At 44.6% G+C, this 18,682-nt stretch overlaps 1 protein-coding gene across 6 annotated transcripts in view; it reads right to left on the reverse strand.

The window, feature by feature from the left end:
- The window catches only part of RNF38 (ring finger protein 38), a 117,131-nt gene extending 99,641 nt beyond the window's left edge, over positions 1 to 17,490 (reverse strand). For all 6 annotated transcript variants that reach the window (XR_014787854.1, XM_084834892.1, XM_084834891.1 and 3 more), the window contains exon 1: positions 14,976 to 17,490. Coding sequence is in view for 5 of the 6 variants with exons in the window: in XM_084834892.1 (XP_084691018.1) it covers positions 14,976 to 15,531 (556 nt within the window). In the remaining variant the exon portion in view is untranslated. The remainder of the gene's footprint in view (positions 1 to 14,975) is intronic.
- Between the last annotated feature and the right edge of the window lie 1,192 nt (positions 17,491 to 18,682).

Genomic DNA, 18,682 nt, shown 5'->3' on the forward strand with positions numbered 1-18,682 from the left:
CAAAGAAACATTAATTAATGGCTATAGCCCATATTTTCATTTTTAAAAATATAAGAGCCAACAGTTACTCAAATGTGTCTCCAGTACTGAGCAGGGCACATGGGTCTCTGAAAGGGAGAGAACAGACATAGAGAAGTAAAGAGAAACATAGTAGTCTTTATTATTAGCAAAACTGGAGCTTAATATTATGTGGAGTGCTAAGTAAAAATAGTAAATAGAAGTCAAATTTGGGATTATTACCTAGTATTTAAAGGACATGTAATCTTAAATTCCATGTTCAGGTGGCAGAAAATGTCTCCCTCCAGTTTTAAGATCTCTCTACAGGATAGCAAAATTCAGAATACTCCAAAATACACAAAAATCTGATGTTTGCTCATTAGAAAAATCCAAAAGCCACAATAAGACAATACCTTTTATTAGGGCCAACTAAAATATCATGAGGTAATGAGCAAGCTTTCAGGGTCTCCAGAATTATTCTTTATGCTAGATGTTAATCAAAACAGGGGAGGGGGAGAGAGTGAGAAAGCTGGGGATGAAGTTGAAACCCAAAAGTTTACTTCCCCCGCCCTACCTGCCACCACGCCTCTTCCTTTATTTTATTTTTCTCTTACTCTCTTTAGAAGTGATAGCATTTCTGTTACCTGAACTTAATAGAAATTACCTGCATCACATATACATACTCCACTATTTCACTTTATATATTGAACATATAACCCAATCAACCCACATTGCTGCCACTTCCACCACCGTTACCAAACTCTCATTTGCACTGTTTCTCTATTATACAATTTTAAGTCAATAGGCTTTTAAATTATGGACCTGTCTTACATCACCACTTTTTTACCCACCAAACCACCTCAAAGTAGCCCTGTGTATTAGGACAGTTACAAATGGATCACAGGTAGTGACAGAGAGCTCAGCTGCCCATTGGTCAAAAGGCCAAGCAAGACAGCAGTACTCACAGATGCAATAGCAGCACAAAAGCTTATATCCAACCAAAAGCGTGTCCTGCTTCCAGTTGCAACTGCTGCTATTTTGCTATGCACCAAGAGGCACCGCCAGTGGCCAACTCAGGCTTGCGAACATGAAAACAAAGTTAGCAACCCACAGAAACCATCACTAGCTCACCTGCCCATGTATATCTGCTTTAGTCATTTGGATGGCACAAACAACCTAAAAGAAATTTTCATTCCCCTTTAGAATTGCTTCCCTTCCTGGTCAGCTATTCTTGCTCACCAGAGACAAGTGGCTGGTTACAAGCCTGGAGCCAACTGAAAGGCTGCCAAAATGCCTGGATAATTTGTAATTAGGTCCCATACATTTCAGAGAAATCTATTTCCAGATGTGCCATGGATTGCAACTTGAATATTCTCTATCTATATAGATAAACTGATAAGCATTATAAATAAGAAAAACATTTGCTTGTATGTATATTACTGTAACAGTTCCTTAAAAGATAGCTGACTAGAGGATTTAATTGTATCAGGCTTCACTTTAAATACAGAGATCGTGGCAGAGAGTAGCAACACCAAATCATCTGTGCCTAATTTCTAGGTAAAGCATTGCTGACTTCATGCCATATCCTGATGGACTCCAGCTATGCAGATGTCCACTCCTGTGCCTCAGTATATAGCATTACATGAAGGGAAGTTAGTACTTCAACTGCCCTAGGGCTGATTCAACAAACTAATGGATCCTAAACTCCCATTTGAAATCAATAGGAGTTACAGACTCACAAAGCCCTTGCTAGATAAACCCCTCATGTTATTTCAGCCAATATTTCAAGGGGAGAAATCCCAATATAGAGAGAGCAAAGTGAACAATTCCCTTCCACTCCCCAATATTTCATATTAATATACCATATAGAAATAGATCTTCCCCTCAATTATGAAGTACCCTTCTGTCTGCAGATTTTATTATTCATAGGCACAGCTACCTTAACAATGCAATTTATGTTACAGCTGCAGAATGCCTAAAGTCTCAGATGCAGGCTTTCATTTTCAGAACTATGCTTCCTAAACCAGTAACATAATTAGCAATACACGAGGTGAACTTATAAATTATTTCAACTATTTGCCATCTTTCATTCTCCAGTGTTTTGCTTGTATTTAAAAAGGTAGTGTTGCAAATCTCTGGCCCACTATTATTATTTTTATTATCCCAAACCTTAACAATCCTTTACTAACTTGGGTAAATGTAATTAAATTCACCAAGCCTCTCCATGTTATGATAACTTATCCAAAGGGGGGGGGGGATTCTAGTGACAGAGAAGCTGCAAATAAAGGTAAGTGGACTAGTTCAGACTTGCACCTGACATAGATCATTTGATTACTGAGCAGATGACTTGTAGCAAAGTGAGTGAACTGACTCCATTGAAATGCACTACATTTGAGGTGACATGAGGACATATGAAAGTTCTGTGATGACTCATTCACACATGCAAATATGTAAGAATCTTGCTGGCTCAGATCTAGAATCTGTCTAGTCCAGCATCCAACCATCTGGGAAGCCCAAAGACAATGAGCATAACTTTACTCTTCACCATGCCCCACCCCCAGGTTGATCACCACCAGCATCTTGTATTTAGCGGTATACTGCCTTTGAGCATGGAGTTTCTCTTTAAAATGGCTGCAGTCAAGTAATGAACATGCATGTGTGAATGGCTCTAAATGAGTTTCATATTAGGCACTTGAAGAATTTTACTATGGACTGGATCCAGATTAAGTCATACTTAGAAATCAATGGGACTTACATTAGTTATGACAAATTTGTCCCAGTTATTTCAATGTGTCTACGCTAAGCATGACTAAGTCTGGATCCACAGTAAGCTATTTATTTATTAAAACTGTGTCCCACCCTTCAAAAAAAATCCTTAGGGTACACAGAGTTATCCCACTACATTCTCAACAACCCTGTGAGGAAGGTTAGGTGCCGCTGACAGATATTGATTGGCCCAAGGTCAGCCAGTGAGCTTCATGGACTCAGCTCTTCCCAGTCCTAACTGTATCATACTAGCATTTGCTAACTACGTGCAATGGGAAAAACTGTCATTTATGGCATGCTTCTGGATGTTAAATATTGCAATTTATATACAAATTTAGTGAGACAATTCCTTTGTTAAATGCACTTTCAAAGTATTGGAAACTATTCAAATACTTTGAATATTTTGAATATATTTTGAAGGCGGGATATAAATGTAATAAATAAATAAATAAATATTCAGAAGCACCATGAGAACTATTGTTTAGCAAGCAGAGGTACCAAATTTATTTCTGCCCACTTGAGCTCAATTAAATACTGACCTGGTTCAAACATAATCCTAACCTATGCTTTATTTAACCCATGAGTAACCCTACCCAGGGTTGTTTTTGACAGATGATCAAATAAATCATTGTAGTATGGGCATATAGAATGGCTGGGTGTTTTAACCACTCATGCCCACTGGTTCTGTATTCTGGTGAAACAACTCTTTAACAACCCCACGGTTCTGTGTTCACTCGTAACAACCCATGGTTAAACGACCCAGAATTCACAATCCAACAACAAGCCAAGGGTTCTTAACATGGGTTGTTCATGGTTAACAAACCATGGTTTGTTAGTTTGGCTAGGTTCACACAACCAGTGATGTGGGTTTTTTGCAAATGACGCTAGGCTAATTTACATAGGGTCACTTGCATCAGAAAATTTCTGATGCCCTAGAGAGTGATTTAATTTATCTGTTTATTTTACTTGTATTTAGTAAACAACAAAGTGAAAAAGTACACCATGTTAATTTTTTCTCCCAATATGCCACAAGTATTTGACCTGAAATATTTGAGGGGGGAAATTAAAGCATACTTAATGTGATTTAGATGTTATAGTATGTAGAAATATTTATTGGAATGTAAAGACAAAATCATGTATTTCCCTCACATTGTTTAAATGTAAGAAGGAAACAAATGTACTGAAAACTGTTGACACTCTAAGGGCGCAATCCTATGGCCACTAGTCAGCGGCTAGACAGCCATAGGATAGGTCGGTTCCTGGAGAACCGACCCACACCCCCTCCCGCACCACCTCATAGGCTATCTAGAGATCCACTCCTCACCACTCCTCCTGCCCTGTACCACCTGGGCTTGGAGGCAACCATCGATCCAAACAGGATTGCTCCCTAATTCAGCCTTCCCCAACCTGGTGCTCTCCAGAGGTGTTAGACTACAGCTCTCAGCATGACTGGCTACGGATGCTGGGAGTTGTAGGACAACACCTCTGGAAGTCACCAGATTGAGGAAGGCTGCTTTAGCAACCCAAAGAACCATATATGCTAGCAACCAACCACTCATTTATTTCAACAGTGACAGGGTTCGGACAATGATGCGGGTGAAAGAAGCAATCGTGGCTTCTTCCCCGCCCCTGCAGTCTGTATAATTACTTGCAATGCAGTGCAGGTTGCTGTGTTGTTCGACGACCCCAGCACAGTGCAGGGTGGGGGTGGCTTCTTACCAATGCCACAACCCATAGCTTGTAATAGGGGCTGTGGCGTTGGTAAGAAGCCCGCACTGCACACCTTGCCAGGTTTGGACGAAACAGCAACCTGCATCATGGGTAATTATGCAAATTGCAGTCCCGCACAGCACGTGCGGGGGAAGAAGCCACAATGGCTTCTTTCGTCCTCATGATAATCCAAACACAGACACAGTTCAGCTCTCTCCCACTAAGGTTGTTGGGGCACCTTCAATTTTACTCTCACTACTTATCAGTTCTATTTCACACTAAGGCCCATTTGCATGTAATGGAGGCAAATCATGGGTTAATTAATAGACATGAATAGACATATATAGTCACAGACATATATGTATTTCAATGACATATGTATTATTTCACATACTTGCTAGGAATAATCACCTGAAAAACATTAATTACAATTTTGAATCTGCCAAGCTTGCCTAACATTGTATTTCCAATTGGCATCCGTTCATTGTTACTAATGAACTTATGCAATGAAAATTTTTCAGCAGAAAAATAAAGCACTGGAAAAATTTCCAGGAAGATTCCTGTTTTGGAAATTTTTCCGCCCCATATCATTGCACACAATATGACAACCCAGAATTCAGCAACCCATTGCACAGGTTAGTTTTATGTACAAAGCAAGCCACTGTGAAAAGGAAAGGAAAGTTCCTCCTGTGCAAGCACCGAGTTATTGCTGACTCCTAGAGGGACGCCGCTTGCGCTGGCATTTTCATGGCAGACTATAGCAAGGTGGTTTGCCATTGCCTTCCCCAGTCGTGACTACCTTTCCCCCAGCAAGCTGGGTACTCATTTTACCAACCTCAGAAGGACGGAAGGCTGAGTCGACCTGAGCCGGCTACCTGGGACCCAGCTTCTGCTGGGATCGAACTCAGGTCATGGGGAGAGTTTCGGGTGCAATACTGCCGCCTACCACTCTGCGCCACACGAGGGTAAGCCACTGTGAACTCTCTGCTATATAAGTTCTCACTAGGCTAATTTAGGGTGCAATCCAATGCATGTTTAGACAGAAAATAAATGCTGGGCGTTGTAGGACTTATTTCTGTCTAAAAATGCATAGGATTGCACCCTTGATGTATTAAGACTAGACACTTTTGAAGATAGAAGTCCAGTTTTCATGTAGCAAAAACCAATCACAATTCTTTAAAATTGTCAAGCCACTGATTGTACTTAGTGATAATAAATTAAGAAAATAGCCTTGTATTTTAAGGGGATTGTGATGCTCGCCAGAACTCCAGTTACCTACACTACTGGAAAAATCAAATTTAAGAATGCCACTTGCTATAAAGCCATAGTACCTTCTTTTCAATGACAATGCAAAACTAAACATACTGGGGTCAATCCGGACTGAGTCATGCTTAGAGTAGACCTACTGAAATCAATGGAACAAGTTAGTGATTACCAACTTGTTCCATTGCTTTCAATGGATCCAAGTATGACTAAGTATGGATCCAATTGACTGTTTAAAATCATTTTTAAAATGTTGTGCCAGTTCAACATTCACACTGTTTAAAATGTGCAGCATCTGACAAGATTGCTATGAACCAGCAACTTTCCATTCACAGCATTTTACATGCTTTATAACCTTCATATTCTGGGTTTTGTATTCAAACACAAGTACAGATCCTTCAGACTGAATGCTTTCAAGCCAAAGTAGCTTAGGAAGATAGCTTCCCATAACCTCTCACCACACTATTTGATAGTGAAGCTCTGATGAACCTTTCAGCAGGTTATGTACTGTGCACGCACACGCATGTGTGTAAGGAAACTGAAACAATGTTGAAGACGAAGCAATGGCAACTGACGTTAGTGCAGTTACAGAAATAACCCAAAGGTACCTTGAGAGTTTAGAGTTATCAGAAAAGAAGGGTTCCCCTGAAAATTGGCCAGCTAAAACAATCCATTACAGTGACGCTCTTGCCTAGCAACTGAGCACCTTGTCTCTAGCTCAGGTCTGCAAAACTTGGGGCTCATCAAGCCAAATGCAGCCAACCACCAGTCATGCATGGCAGCCCACCATTCAGTCATGCATGGCAGCCCACCATTCAGTCATTCATTCATTCATTCATTCATTCCATTTCTATACTGTCCATTAGCTGAAGCTCTCTGGGCAGTTCACAAAAGAAACTAAATTTAAAACAGAGTAAAACCAAAGTAGGAACCAAGATAAAACTAGCAACACTGCAAAGACCTAAAAAGCACTAGCACAATTTTTTTTAAGCCTGGGAAACTGAAAAGGGTTTGAACAGGTGCCAAAAAGACCACAACATCCAGACACGCTTCTTTGTTTGTAATAATAAATAAATAAATGTTTTAAGAAGTAATCACCTTATTAATCCACATATCACTTCTGTAAAGTAGGGCACCCGGCTTGCAGTGTCATGCAAACCCTCAAATAATCCATGGCTTGTTGTAGGGTTATTGGAGGGTTGTCTAACCCTCAAACAACCCCTGCCACCCAGGTTCACATGAGACAGTAAGCCACAGCAAGCCAGGAGCGCACAGGCATGATGTGACAGCCCCTGCAGATAAATTAAGCCATGGTGGGCTGCCATATCATGCAAACAGGCCCAACGTGTGTGCATGTATAACACAGTCACGCAACACAATAGAAAACATTGGTCACAAAACCAGGAGTCGGGGGGGGGGTGCCCCCTCTTTTAAGGCATCAAACTTTAAAGGCTCACCTTACACAAAAAAAACCCTGCACTTATTTTTCTGACATTTCACAGGGAACTTGCATAGAAGCATTTCTATCTTGTATGCCACACTCATGCAAATTGCCCACAACACCACAGAGAATATAGGTTATACCTTTAAAACACACACACAACTTCAAACTGCCTAGCACAAAAAACCTGCACCTACCCCCTCAAAAAGAGATACTAAACCTGCCAATTTCATCCATTTAAAAAAAAATGAAAAAATTATAGGCATTTGTTGATGGGTAGTCAATGGGAATAAGACCTGCAGCTTTGGAAAGTGAGGCAAGGCCTTGGTTCTGACACAAAGCACAATGTCAGTCCAAGTCTCCAAGCCAAAACAACCCTCTATCTGAGCCAGTGAGATGGGTACCAAGGTTATTTTTTGGGTGCATCCCTAATCAATTCCCCTCTGAAATTCCTCCCATTTTGTAATTTGTTTTTCTCCTAAGCAAGCACACCTACTAACTCATTTACTATAACGAATAAAACAGGTTATTTCGTTATAAACTACAGCCTGTAAAGTAGCCTAGGAGAATAATCCAAAAGTTTGATCATGCCACCCACTTGATCACTAGAGAAGTACATTAGCTTGGGGGGGGGGGGGGATGTGTGTGTATGTGAGACTGAGAGAGAGAGAGAGAGAGAGAGAGAGAGAGAGGGAGGGAGGTTAATAGATTTGTGCTTGGTTGTCTGTCCACATGCAGTGACACAAAGCAAGGTCACTTAGTGCCTAGCACTTTCCAAAAATGGCTGGTAATTAATGAGGAAAACAGTGTTTCTCCAAGAAATCAAAAGTAAATATCTTCTTTGTTTGGTTAGTAAAGTCATAAATATTCAAAAATGAACAGGCTGCAGAGCTCAGGTATAACAGAGACATAAAAGATCAACTAAGCAGGGTCAGTCAGTGATCCCTGGGAGATATAGGATGACACCTCCTGGTAACTAGCACCTGTGATTATTTGCCACTTTCTAGGTCCTGGACAAAGCCCACAATAATAGAAGTGTGCAATTTCTATGTCACTTTTATTATTATAATCTGACTCAGATGCCATATTTTTCCCATCATTCTCTCTCTCTTTTTTTCTTTCTTTTTTTTTTTTTTACATAAAAACCACGCTTCAACTCAATTTATCTGATGAAAGGTGCAGAAAGGTGCAGCTTCTCTTCAGAAGCTGTAGCTTAGGCAAATCCAGCAGCCAGATTAATAACAGGGAACAGAAGATCCAAGCATATAACACAAATTCTGGCCTGCTTCCATTGGCTGCCTGAAAGTTTCCAAGCCCGATTCAAGGTGATAGTTTTAACCTATAAAGCCTGGGAAACACAGCTTGGGACCAAAATACCTGATAGAGCGCCTCTTCCAACCTGAACCTGCCTGGACACTACGATCAACATCAGAGGCCTTCCTCCAAGTGCTGCTCTTCCCCCGATTATGGAATGCTCTCCCCACTGAGGTCACCTGCCCAACACTGTAATCTTTTCGGCACCAGGTTAAGGCTGTCCCCTACTCCCAGGCATTTGGTGACATATGATGGAGCATTGTTTCTATCAAGCCCAGTATCTTACTGTAAATCTTTTAGCTGTTTAAATTGTTTTAAATTGTGGATGTTAGAGATTTTACATTATGGGCTGGATGCGCCTGATCTCATCTGATCTCAGAAGCTAAGCAGGGTCAGCCCTGGTTAGTACTTGGATGGGAGACTGCCTGGGAATCAGGCTTCCTGCACTGAGCAGGGGCTTGGACTCAATGGTCTTGTAGGCTCCTTCCAACCCTATGATTCTATGATCTTGTATTGTGATATGTATTTTGGGGGGAACTGCCCAAAGAGCTTCTATACCCAAAGGGCAGTATAGAAGTGAAATTAAATAAAATAATAAATAAAGATAGATAGATAGATAGATAGATAGATGATAGATAAAATAGATGATGGTTTCAGATTAAGATTAACAGGGTTGAATCCCAAGTTAGTCCCACTTAGAGTAGATCCACTGAAATGATGGTTCTTAAATTAGTCAACCCAAAGAGTGCAGGTTTTAACATAGCTGTATTAAATTACATTTTAAACCAGATTATTATTTAAAAAAAAATTAACAAAGAGTATTTTGGCATTTTAGAGACCAACAGATTTATTATGGCAAAAGCTTTTGCAGACTATACTCTCATCGGGTACATATGATGGACTCTGATCCATGAAAGCTTGTACCATAATAAACATGTCTGTCTTTAGGTACCGCAAGACGCTTCGTTGTTTTTGCTACAGCAGACTAACATGGCTACCCCCTTTCGATATTTTTCCCACTCATAACTGAAATGAGATTTTTTGTTTGTAAAACCCTGCTCGATCTGGCATTGCTTTATTTTTGTGGTTTATTACATGCTCACACTACTGTGCAATTTGTACCTGACCAGCAGTACTTTACTACCATGCCCTCTGGGCTGCTTAAAATAGTGTGAATGATTTGGAACGAAAGTGCAAATAAGTCTGTCCTCATGGGCAGAAACAGTTTGGTAGAGTATTGGTCAGGGGGACCCACCAGTAGACAATCCCCACAACCAGTTTGCTTATGTAAGAGACGGAGAAAGAGCAAAAAGAAGAAAGAAAAATGGGGAAGCATTATCAGATACAAAGGAGGACAAGGCCCTTTCACTGTTAATAGTTGTACAAAAAATGGAATTTCAGCTGCATGAGAAGCTGAACCTATCAAAATTCCCTTTATATATCTTCTGTGCCAGGTATAAGAGCATGCTTTTCAAAATCATGCACACATCCTTACTTAATGCAAGGAATTACGGAATAGCCACTGTTTTCTTCTAAGCATGACATCAAAGTAGAAGGGAACAGCATTGGTTTCAATGTGGTCACCAGCAGTGGCCATAAGTCTCTTTCTGATTACTACCTAACCATGGCTGCCCAGCATAAAGTGAGAGATACTTCTCTTTCTATGTTCTTTGTGCCTCACAGAAATCTGGGAAAAGAGGAGTCTCTTGCTTTGTGCTGGGCAGGACTCTGCCCAACTTCTCTGGCACAATCAGAGGCAGCTAGAGATTCTTAATGCTTCCCCATATCTCAAAAGCCCAGTGAGAAATGAGACCACCCCTCCACTCTCTTGAGTCGTTTGCACACACAAGAGGAGTAAGGGAAGAGAACAGATTCGTAAGTGACCATAAATAATGGCTGGCTACCAAGGCCAGTCAGTGTGCTAGGACTCCCAATTGGTTTACTCACCAATGAAGAAATAATTGGAAGCCTATTCAATTAGTTTCTGAGAATTAAATAAAAATGTAATCAAGTACAGTGCTTGTCTCTGAGACTTACAGGAGTGCTCAACTTCCATTTTCTTTTTCTATTACGGTTGTAATCATATGCACACTTTCTTGGGATCTCAGTAGGATTTACCAAGTAATCATGCACAGGATGGTGCACGTGTTAACAGACACATCTAAATTCTTCAAGCCTGAGGGCAAGCATCACTATGAGGAATTAACCCTATTTAAAAACAGGGGGGAAAAAACCTACTACATCCCAATATAAAACAATAAAGCCATTTATTTGGAAGTACTACACTAGAATTACTGGCCATGCCTCAGGACTATGTCAATCACTTTAACTAAATATTAAAAATAATGTAAATACTGTACATTGAACCATTCAAATAACATGCTCTCTATGCACTCCAGATTATGTCACATATTTTGCTATTTATTCCACATGACTTCATTTAATGACTTCATAAGTATTCAATATAAATAAAATGAAATATTTCAAAGCATATGCCAAAATGTTTAGAATGCAGATTCTTAAGTAATATTTGCAGTTACATGAATTTTAGTTTTTCACAAAAAAGCAGTCTCTCATAGAATATTGTAAATAATCCCTTAGACCAGGAAACAGGCCTAACATTCAAAATCAGATATCACCTGCTCAGCACAAAACCAATTCAAGAAAAAAAGGCTGTATTTAAATTTCCCTGCTTATCTAAAATTCAGCTCCAACATACAAAAAATAGCTCGCGCCACTGAAAGAAATACATATACAGCCCACAAGTACTGTTCAACCCGAGACATATAATGATCTGGATGATGTATGCTGGGTTTACAGGATCCTGCAGAAAACTGGACTAGGTAACTTTCACATTGATTCCAGCCCAACAACTGAAAATTCACAGGGTTGTGTGTGGTGTGCACGCATTTTAAGGTAAGCAAGAGCTCCTTAGAATTAAGCAGTAGACCCATATTTTCACAGCAATTAATTAATTATGTAACGTTGTCTATTTTTAGTTCAAGCAGATACTTAACAAAAGCACTGACAATTTTAACATTATTTAGTGGGTGCAGAAAAATACCCTCTAGCACACACCCCTAAAAAACATGGTTTTAGACAGTAAAACCTGAACCCATCATAGTATAACGTAGGGCCTTGATCTGATACAGGGCTGATTTGGGCACCTGAAATACGATTTTTGAAAGAAGAGCTCATAAGTGCCATGCAATAAAAGAAGAGTCTCTCGTTGGGAATTTGCAGTGTGCCTTTCCCTCACTACTCAGTAACCACAACCAGCCCACACACATCTGGAATTAGGAGTGAGAACTTCCTGACTTCCAGGAAGGCTGAAAGCCATGCCACCTCATTTGTTTCAAGTAACTATTAATACCATTTTGCACAAATCTGTACTGTTACCTTAAAACCATGTTACTCATAAAAACCCTGAAAATGTTGCATTACTGTGTTAATTACTGTTCATAAAGTCCTGTGATTGTTTTAACACCCCCAAAGAAGTCTACAAAACAATGAAAAGGTTTGCACGATCGCCACAGCCCACCGTGGCTTATTTAAGCCATGGTGGATTGCGATGCATGCCAGCCGCCCTTTTGAATATTCAACCCTCAGGAGGTGGGCACCATGGCTTATCATGTTGTGCGAACCCAGTGAGCATGGCTTACATGAGGGTTGTTTAATATTCAATATTTTGAATATTTAAAAGGGCGGATGGAATGCACCGCACCCCACTATGGCTTAAATAAGCCATGGGAGCAGCAATGATCGTGCAAACCTGGTACTTGTGTCAAAAGGAGAACCAACATAAGCTCTTTTGAAGAGACAGACTGTAATAACTTAAGAAAACAATTACAACCATAGACTTCCAGTCCTGTGCACATTTTCCTGGGATTAAGCCCATAGGAACACAGAAACACAGGAAGCTCAAATATACAGAATGAGAGCCTTGGTCCATCTAGCCCAGTACTGCTGAGTGCTGACACTGACCTGGCTCACACGTAATGACAACCTATCGGTTTGTCATGCACAAGCAGATGCACTGCCTCCCATGTACCTGCCTCTTCCCCTTTATCACACAACCTAAAATCGGCTCCTCGGTAGGTTCTGCATGTGACATCCAAACCCAGACCACTGAGTTGTTCAGGGGCTAAACAACCCAGTGGTTAACCCAACAACAAACCATGGGTTAACTGCTGGGTTGTTTAGCCCCTAAACAACCCAGAAGTCCAGGTTCGGATATCAGGCTACACAACCTACAAAGGAGCCAATCATGGGTTGTGCAATAAAGGGGAAGAGGCGAGCACGCGGGAGGCAGTGCACCTGCTCATGGTTAGTTAAATCGCAATGAGTTGTCATTACATAAAAACAGGGCCTGGAAACGGCTCTCCAGGATTTAGGCAAGAGTTTTTCCAGCCCTACTGGGAGATTCTGGAAATTGAAGCTGGGAACTTCTGCTGCGGGCTGAACCTATCAGCTAACCTGGCTACTAACTAACCTGATGGCTACATGCTACCTCCAGTATCAGAGGCAGTATACCTATTTACACCAGTTGCCTGGGAACCCAGGGGGTGGGGGGAGCTGTTGTACTCATGTCCTGCTTGTGGGTTTCCCATCAACAGCTGGTTGACCACTGTATGAACAGAATGCTGGACTAGATGGACCCTTGGTCTGACCCACTATGTCTCTTCTTAACCTGGGACCATCTGTATGGAAAACATGTGCCTTACCACAGAGCTATAGCCCCTCCCTGTACTCAGTGGACCTTACTTCTGAGTAGACATGTACATGATGGCACTCTTAAGAGGACAAAAACACACTCTTAACTACTTTGTGATCAGATGGGATATCTCAACTATAAGTTTCCCCATCAATAGCCTAATTCATAATTCTACCTGTGGCAGTACAAAAACCAACATACTATTTTTAAGAAATGATTTCTTGTACACTTGCTGTAGATACCCTTTTATACTATACATATTATAGGACAATGGCTTTTCTACTGGAGTAAATGCGTAAGCAACAAGCTTCAGGGTTTTCTTTGGCAGGCATTTCAAGTCCTCTAGCATCACAAATTTTGATATCTGAATAAGTCTCCCTCTCTCATGATCCTGTTAGGTTCAACACCACACTGAGCCTGGTCACACTATTTCCTGCTCCAGTGCACCTCAAATGTTTTGGCTGTTCTGAAAATTACCAGCTGCGTTTTTTTTTCAGCCGAGCTTCACCACCTTTATTTATTCTATTATAATCCTTCAGGCTTGTTATTGCTGAGCCATTCCCCACTCCCCCCGCCCCAAGAGATGGGAGCTTTTTCATCTCCATGTGCACACCATTGCTATTTCATCCCAGGGACAAAATCTCCCAGCTTCGATTCTGGGTAACAACACTGTTTTAATCATCCACAACGATTTACAAGCCGCACAAGTTCAATACTGAAGAATTAGGAGTGCCTTCCCCAGCACATCTAGCACCACCACCCACAAAAACAAAGTGACAGGAGCAGAGTACTTAAAGGGAGAACCTCCCAATGCACCAGGCCTTCCCTCCACCGGAAAGCAGTCAGCATGTTTAATGTTCTTCACATTAGGAGATAATACACATGTACATACACACACACTGTTGACACCAACAGAGAAAGAGCCAAGCAATACTGGGAAGGGAAAGGGATGAGGCTAAACAACTCTTGGAGAACTATCGCAGCGTGTGTCAACTATTGCGGGAAACCAGAATACTGTTTATGTCAGGTTTCTTAAACCTGTTCGTTCTCTCTCTCTCTCTCTCTCTCTCTCTGAGGAAATGCAGGCTCAATCCTAAACTCCTCAGCGTGTTCTCCCTGTGTCTCATTTATCCATCTTCCCCAACACATCCTCCCCCCCCCCCCGCCATCATTCCCTTGCTTTATTGCCACCTTGCTTCAAAAGTGAAGGTCCTGCTTCTAGCAACTCACGTGTAGACTGGAAAATTATTTGACGGTGTTTCAACGATCATAAATACAGCTTTCAGGACAGCAACTTAAACACAGCAGTGCAATTCTAAGCACACGTTTACTCGGCTAAAATCCTAAACACACCTCCACTAGGAAGTTACGTTCCAGTGAACTCAGTGGGACTTCACTTCCAAGTAAACATGATTAGGTTAAAGGCTGCCAAGACCTTTCCAATGTCTCTTTCTCCACCCAGCCCGCCCCGATCTTTGCTCACCCTCCCCGCTGCTTTTTCTTTTTTAACACTTGAGCAGATCCTCGCGGGAAATTCACCTCAGCACCCTCTTATTAGTCACCCCACAGACATCCTGTCACCTCCCATTCCCTCAAAGACTGCCTCAGTCCTTTGCCCCACCAGCCTCTTTCTTCATACTACGCCTGCCCCTCAATTTTTACTCCACGTTTCTCGTCCGCGTAGTGTGTGCGTGCGTGTGTCCCCCGAGCGCACAGCCCGCCCCCTCGCCCCGCTCCCCTCTTCACCCAGCCCCGTCTGGGCCCCATTACCTGGCGCGGGCGCCCTGACTCCAGGCGGGGCTCGCGGGTGCCCGTGTCCAGCCGGGCTCCCTCTGCCTTGGCTGCGGGCGCCCAACTCGGGCAGGCTCGGCCCATGGAGATGCGGTGGGGCAGGCGGCGGCGGCGGCGGCGGCTGGAAGTGCGCGGCGGCAGCAGTTGTGGCGCTGGCGCCGCCGTTCATGGCGAGGAGGCTGAAGAACCCCGAGCGAGACCGGGAGCGAGTCCGCGGGGGCTCCAGCGGCGGCGAAGGGCCCCCGCCTGGACGCAGCGGCGGGGAAGACGGCGAGAAAGCGAGCAGAAGGGGCGGCGAAGGGGCGCCGGAAGGAGCCGCCGCTCTGCCGCTGCCGCCGCCTGCCCTCGCCGCCGCCTCCCTGCCGGCCTGGCCGTGGCGCTGGGGCTCCTGGCGCTCCTCGGCGCCGCTGGCCCCTTGGTGGTGGTGGTGCTTGGCGGGGTCCCGGTCCCGGTCCCGGAGGCGGGCGGAGGCGGGGAAGGGGCGCGAGTCAGGCTGCTGCACCGCGCGGGGGTGCGAATTGGCGGCCACCGGCATTCGGCCTCGCTCAGGGGCCGGGGGGTCGCTCCGCCGAACCCAGCCGAGCCAGCCCCACTGTGGAGAAGGGGGTGATGGCAGAAGCCCTTCCCTCGCGAGGAGTTGGGGCGGGCGGTCAGGCAGGCAGCGAAATATGGGGAAGTGCGGCGGCGGCGGCGGCAGAAGAAGAAGAGGGGGAGGAAACTTCCTTGAGAGGAGGAGCAGCAGCGCAAAGTATACCGGGGGTGGGTGAAAGGAAGAGGGGGAGAGAGCAGGAGACGGCAGCCGCTCGCCGCTACAGGCAGCTGCCCCTTGCTTGTCCCCTCCTGCCTGGCCAATGAGGGGGTGACTGGCTGTTTAATTCGGTGCGGTAGAAAAACAAAACAACGGTAGTATCCTCAGGAAAAGCAGCAGCTGCTAGCCGCACCGCCTCCCTGCAAAAGCAGCAGCAGCACGCCGTGTTGAAAGGGGGGGAAGGGAAAGCGAAGGGCATCCACGCAGTGAATTTCTCACCACACACACCCTTCCCCACCCCGAAGAACCGGCAGTCGCTGTAAAATCCACTCTCCGATTCGGATCCGGATCCGGTGCCAGGCGATGAAGCGGAGGGGAAGCCGATTCCAGCTCGCGCGCACGCACCAGCGTGTACGGCTGGTTGCAACTAATAATATCTGAATCTGCCTTTGTGCGTAGCTCCGTGTGTGTGTGCTGTCGTCTCCTCCTTTTTGTGTGGCACCAGCCAGATCCAAGGGCTGGTTCCGCCTCTGGCCTTTCCTGGGCAAAATAAGTTTCTTGTCTCTGCTACTGCAGCTTCCTCTCCACAGCCCCCGAATAAGAAACTCCCTTCGCTGGCTGCTGCTGCTTCCTTCCTCCCATCTCCACCGCTGGCTCGGGCTGCTCTACGCCGTCGGCCTCAGTCAGTGTAAATGACACAAGAGACATGGGGATCGCAAGCCTCGCTTCCTCCTCCCCCCGTTCCGTATTAGCACCATCCACTTGGAGTCGCCAGGAACAGAAAAGTGGGGAGCGGTGAAAGTGCAACTCTCTCGGACAGAAACTCATGCAGAGACAGCCACTGATCTTCCCGGCGAAAGGTTCCCTGAGCCCTTCCCAGTAGAAAGAACGACCTTTTCGCCAATCTTACGAACTTCCTTTGCTCCGCACCTCTTTTTTATTGTTGCTGAGCCAACGTTGCATTCCGAGGAATCCAGCAGCTTCGGGCACGAAGGGTTTTCTAGATTCCATAAGGGGCTGGCTTTGTTATTCAGCCAGCTTCAGAAAGCTGTATCAGAAGTCTCCTTCCTACCAGCCCTACCCGGTGTTTCTGTGATGACTGTTGGCTGGGCAAGGGCGATCATTTAGCGCTGTAACTCTGCCAATGACCACTAAAGGCGCACATTCAACATCACCTGTCCTGACGTGGATCAGTGTTGCGCCTTTAGTTAGCGCCCTTTGAATCATCCTGGTATATTCATCATCAAAGTAACTGTAAGAGCGGATATTCCTCACTCTTTCAATGCGTACGTACCGGACGAGGAGTGAACTTTCTTATCCGCCTTAGTGATTGTGTAAACTGAATGTGGGTAACTTGGGGCCCTCCAGATTTGTTTTATTATTATTACATTTATATCCCACTTTTTTCCTCTTGCAAGGAACGCAAGGTGGATTACATAGTCCTCCTTTCCATTTTATCCTACACCTCCCATCAGACCTAGCCACATAGCCAATGGTGAGGGAAGATGGGAGTTGTAGGCCAAAACATCTTGGAGGGCCACAGGTTGCCCACTCTGCATAAACAGAATCAAGGCGGCGATAATTATTCCGGATTAATTAATACGGATTAAACCCCTGGATTTAGGTTAAAAGGACTACAAACGGAAGAGGTGGTTCTTTTTTCCCCTACTCCTAGGTTGCGGAGGTGTGGGTGAGATCCCGCCACACGCACTAGTTCCGGATTTTAAAAAAAAATTAAACATCTGTATCACGACCCTGTTGTCAAATAATACTCAGTGTCTTCTATATGGTAACTATGATGGGGTGGCTTACAGCGTATTTCTTTAAAATAATCTTAAAATACATCTCCCCATATTTAATCAACGGGACGGGGGGATTCTTGCGATGGATATACACGCGTTGTAGACGCATCCGATCCCTGCATATGACAAATGCCACATGAAATTAGTTCATAGGAGGCTGGAGAAGAGTGGCCTCAGCTTTCCTTGGCCAATACATTTCTGGGGGAAGAAATGCTTTCCCAGATGAGGTCTGACACATGGAATCCGAAGAGAGAGTTTCCACAGAGACAGGAAGCCTCTCTTGGCGACGACGACCACGGGGGTGAAATGTGCAGAGATCAATAACGCTGGAAAGCTTTGCCTTAGGCAGACCAGATGAGCCAAACCCGGAATCATCCTCACTCTGCCCCCCCTCCGTCCACCCTCCCCCCGCTTTGTTCCCGGCGAGCCAGGAGCAGCGGGAGGGGAAAGGGCCATCGACACAACCAAGTGGTCTTTGATCGTGATTAGCCCACTTTGGCCTCCTTGCGTCCCATCTTCACGGTTTAACAATCCCTGAGCCAAAGGCTCCTTGGTTGGAGATGAATTCTAGCAAAGTGTTTTCCAAGCAGAAGAGAAGGCTTCCTTTGGAGTAGATTTTTTTTTTTTTTTAAACAACAACACCCGAACTTCCTTCCTTTTGTCTACCTGGCAAGAAAATATATCCTGACTTTAAAACACACACACACGCACCCCCAAGCATGCACGTGTGGCGACTCCGTTCTTGGCCGATGCCGGCCCGCAGACGCGCGCCGGGGAAGGAAGGCTTGGGTGGCGGCGGCGGCGGCAGGGCTGCGGCGGCGATCGATTGGAGCGGCCGGGCGATTGCACGAGGCTGCTCGCTGAGCTCCCGGGCTGGCTCCCTCCATCCATCGTGCGCTTAGGGCGGCGGAGGGAAGCGAGCTGGGGGTGGGGGGCGGAATAAAGAGCTGCCGGACAAAGCTGGGGACTGACTGATGGAGGCGGTGCGAGGGGGGCGCGCGAGAGAAAGGCAGCGAGGAGGAATCAATTATTTACCAACGCAGAGCGCGAGAGAGAGCAGCAGCAGCAGCTTCAGTGACGGCGGGCTTTGTGGCCGCAGCTTGCCTGTGCTGCTGGCACGATCTGGTCTAACAACT

Source organism: Heloderma suspectum, chromosome 2 (assembly GCF_057233095.1).
Source record: "Heloderma suspectum isolate Gila_16-S chromosome 2, 16-S_ref, whole genome shotgun sequence".
Lineage (NCBI taxonomy): Eukaryota > Metazoa > Chordata > Lepidosauria > Squamata > Helodermatidae > Heloderma > Heloderma suspectum.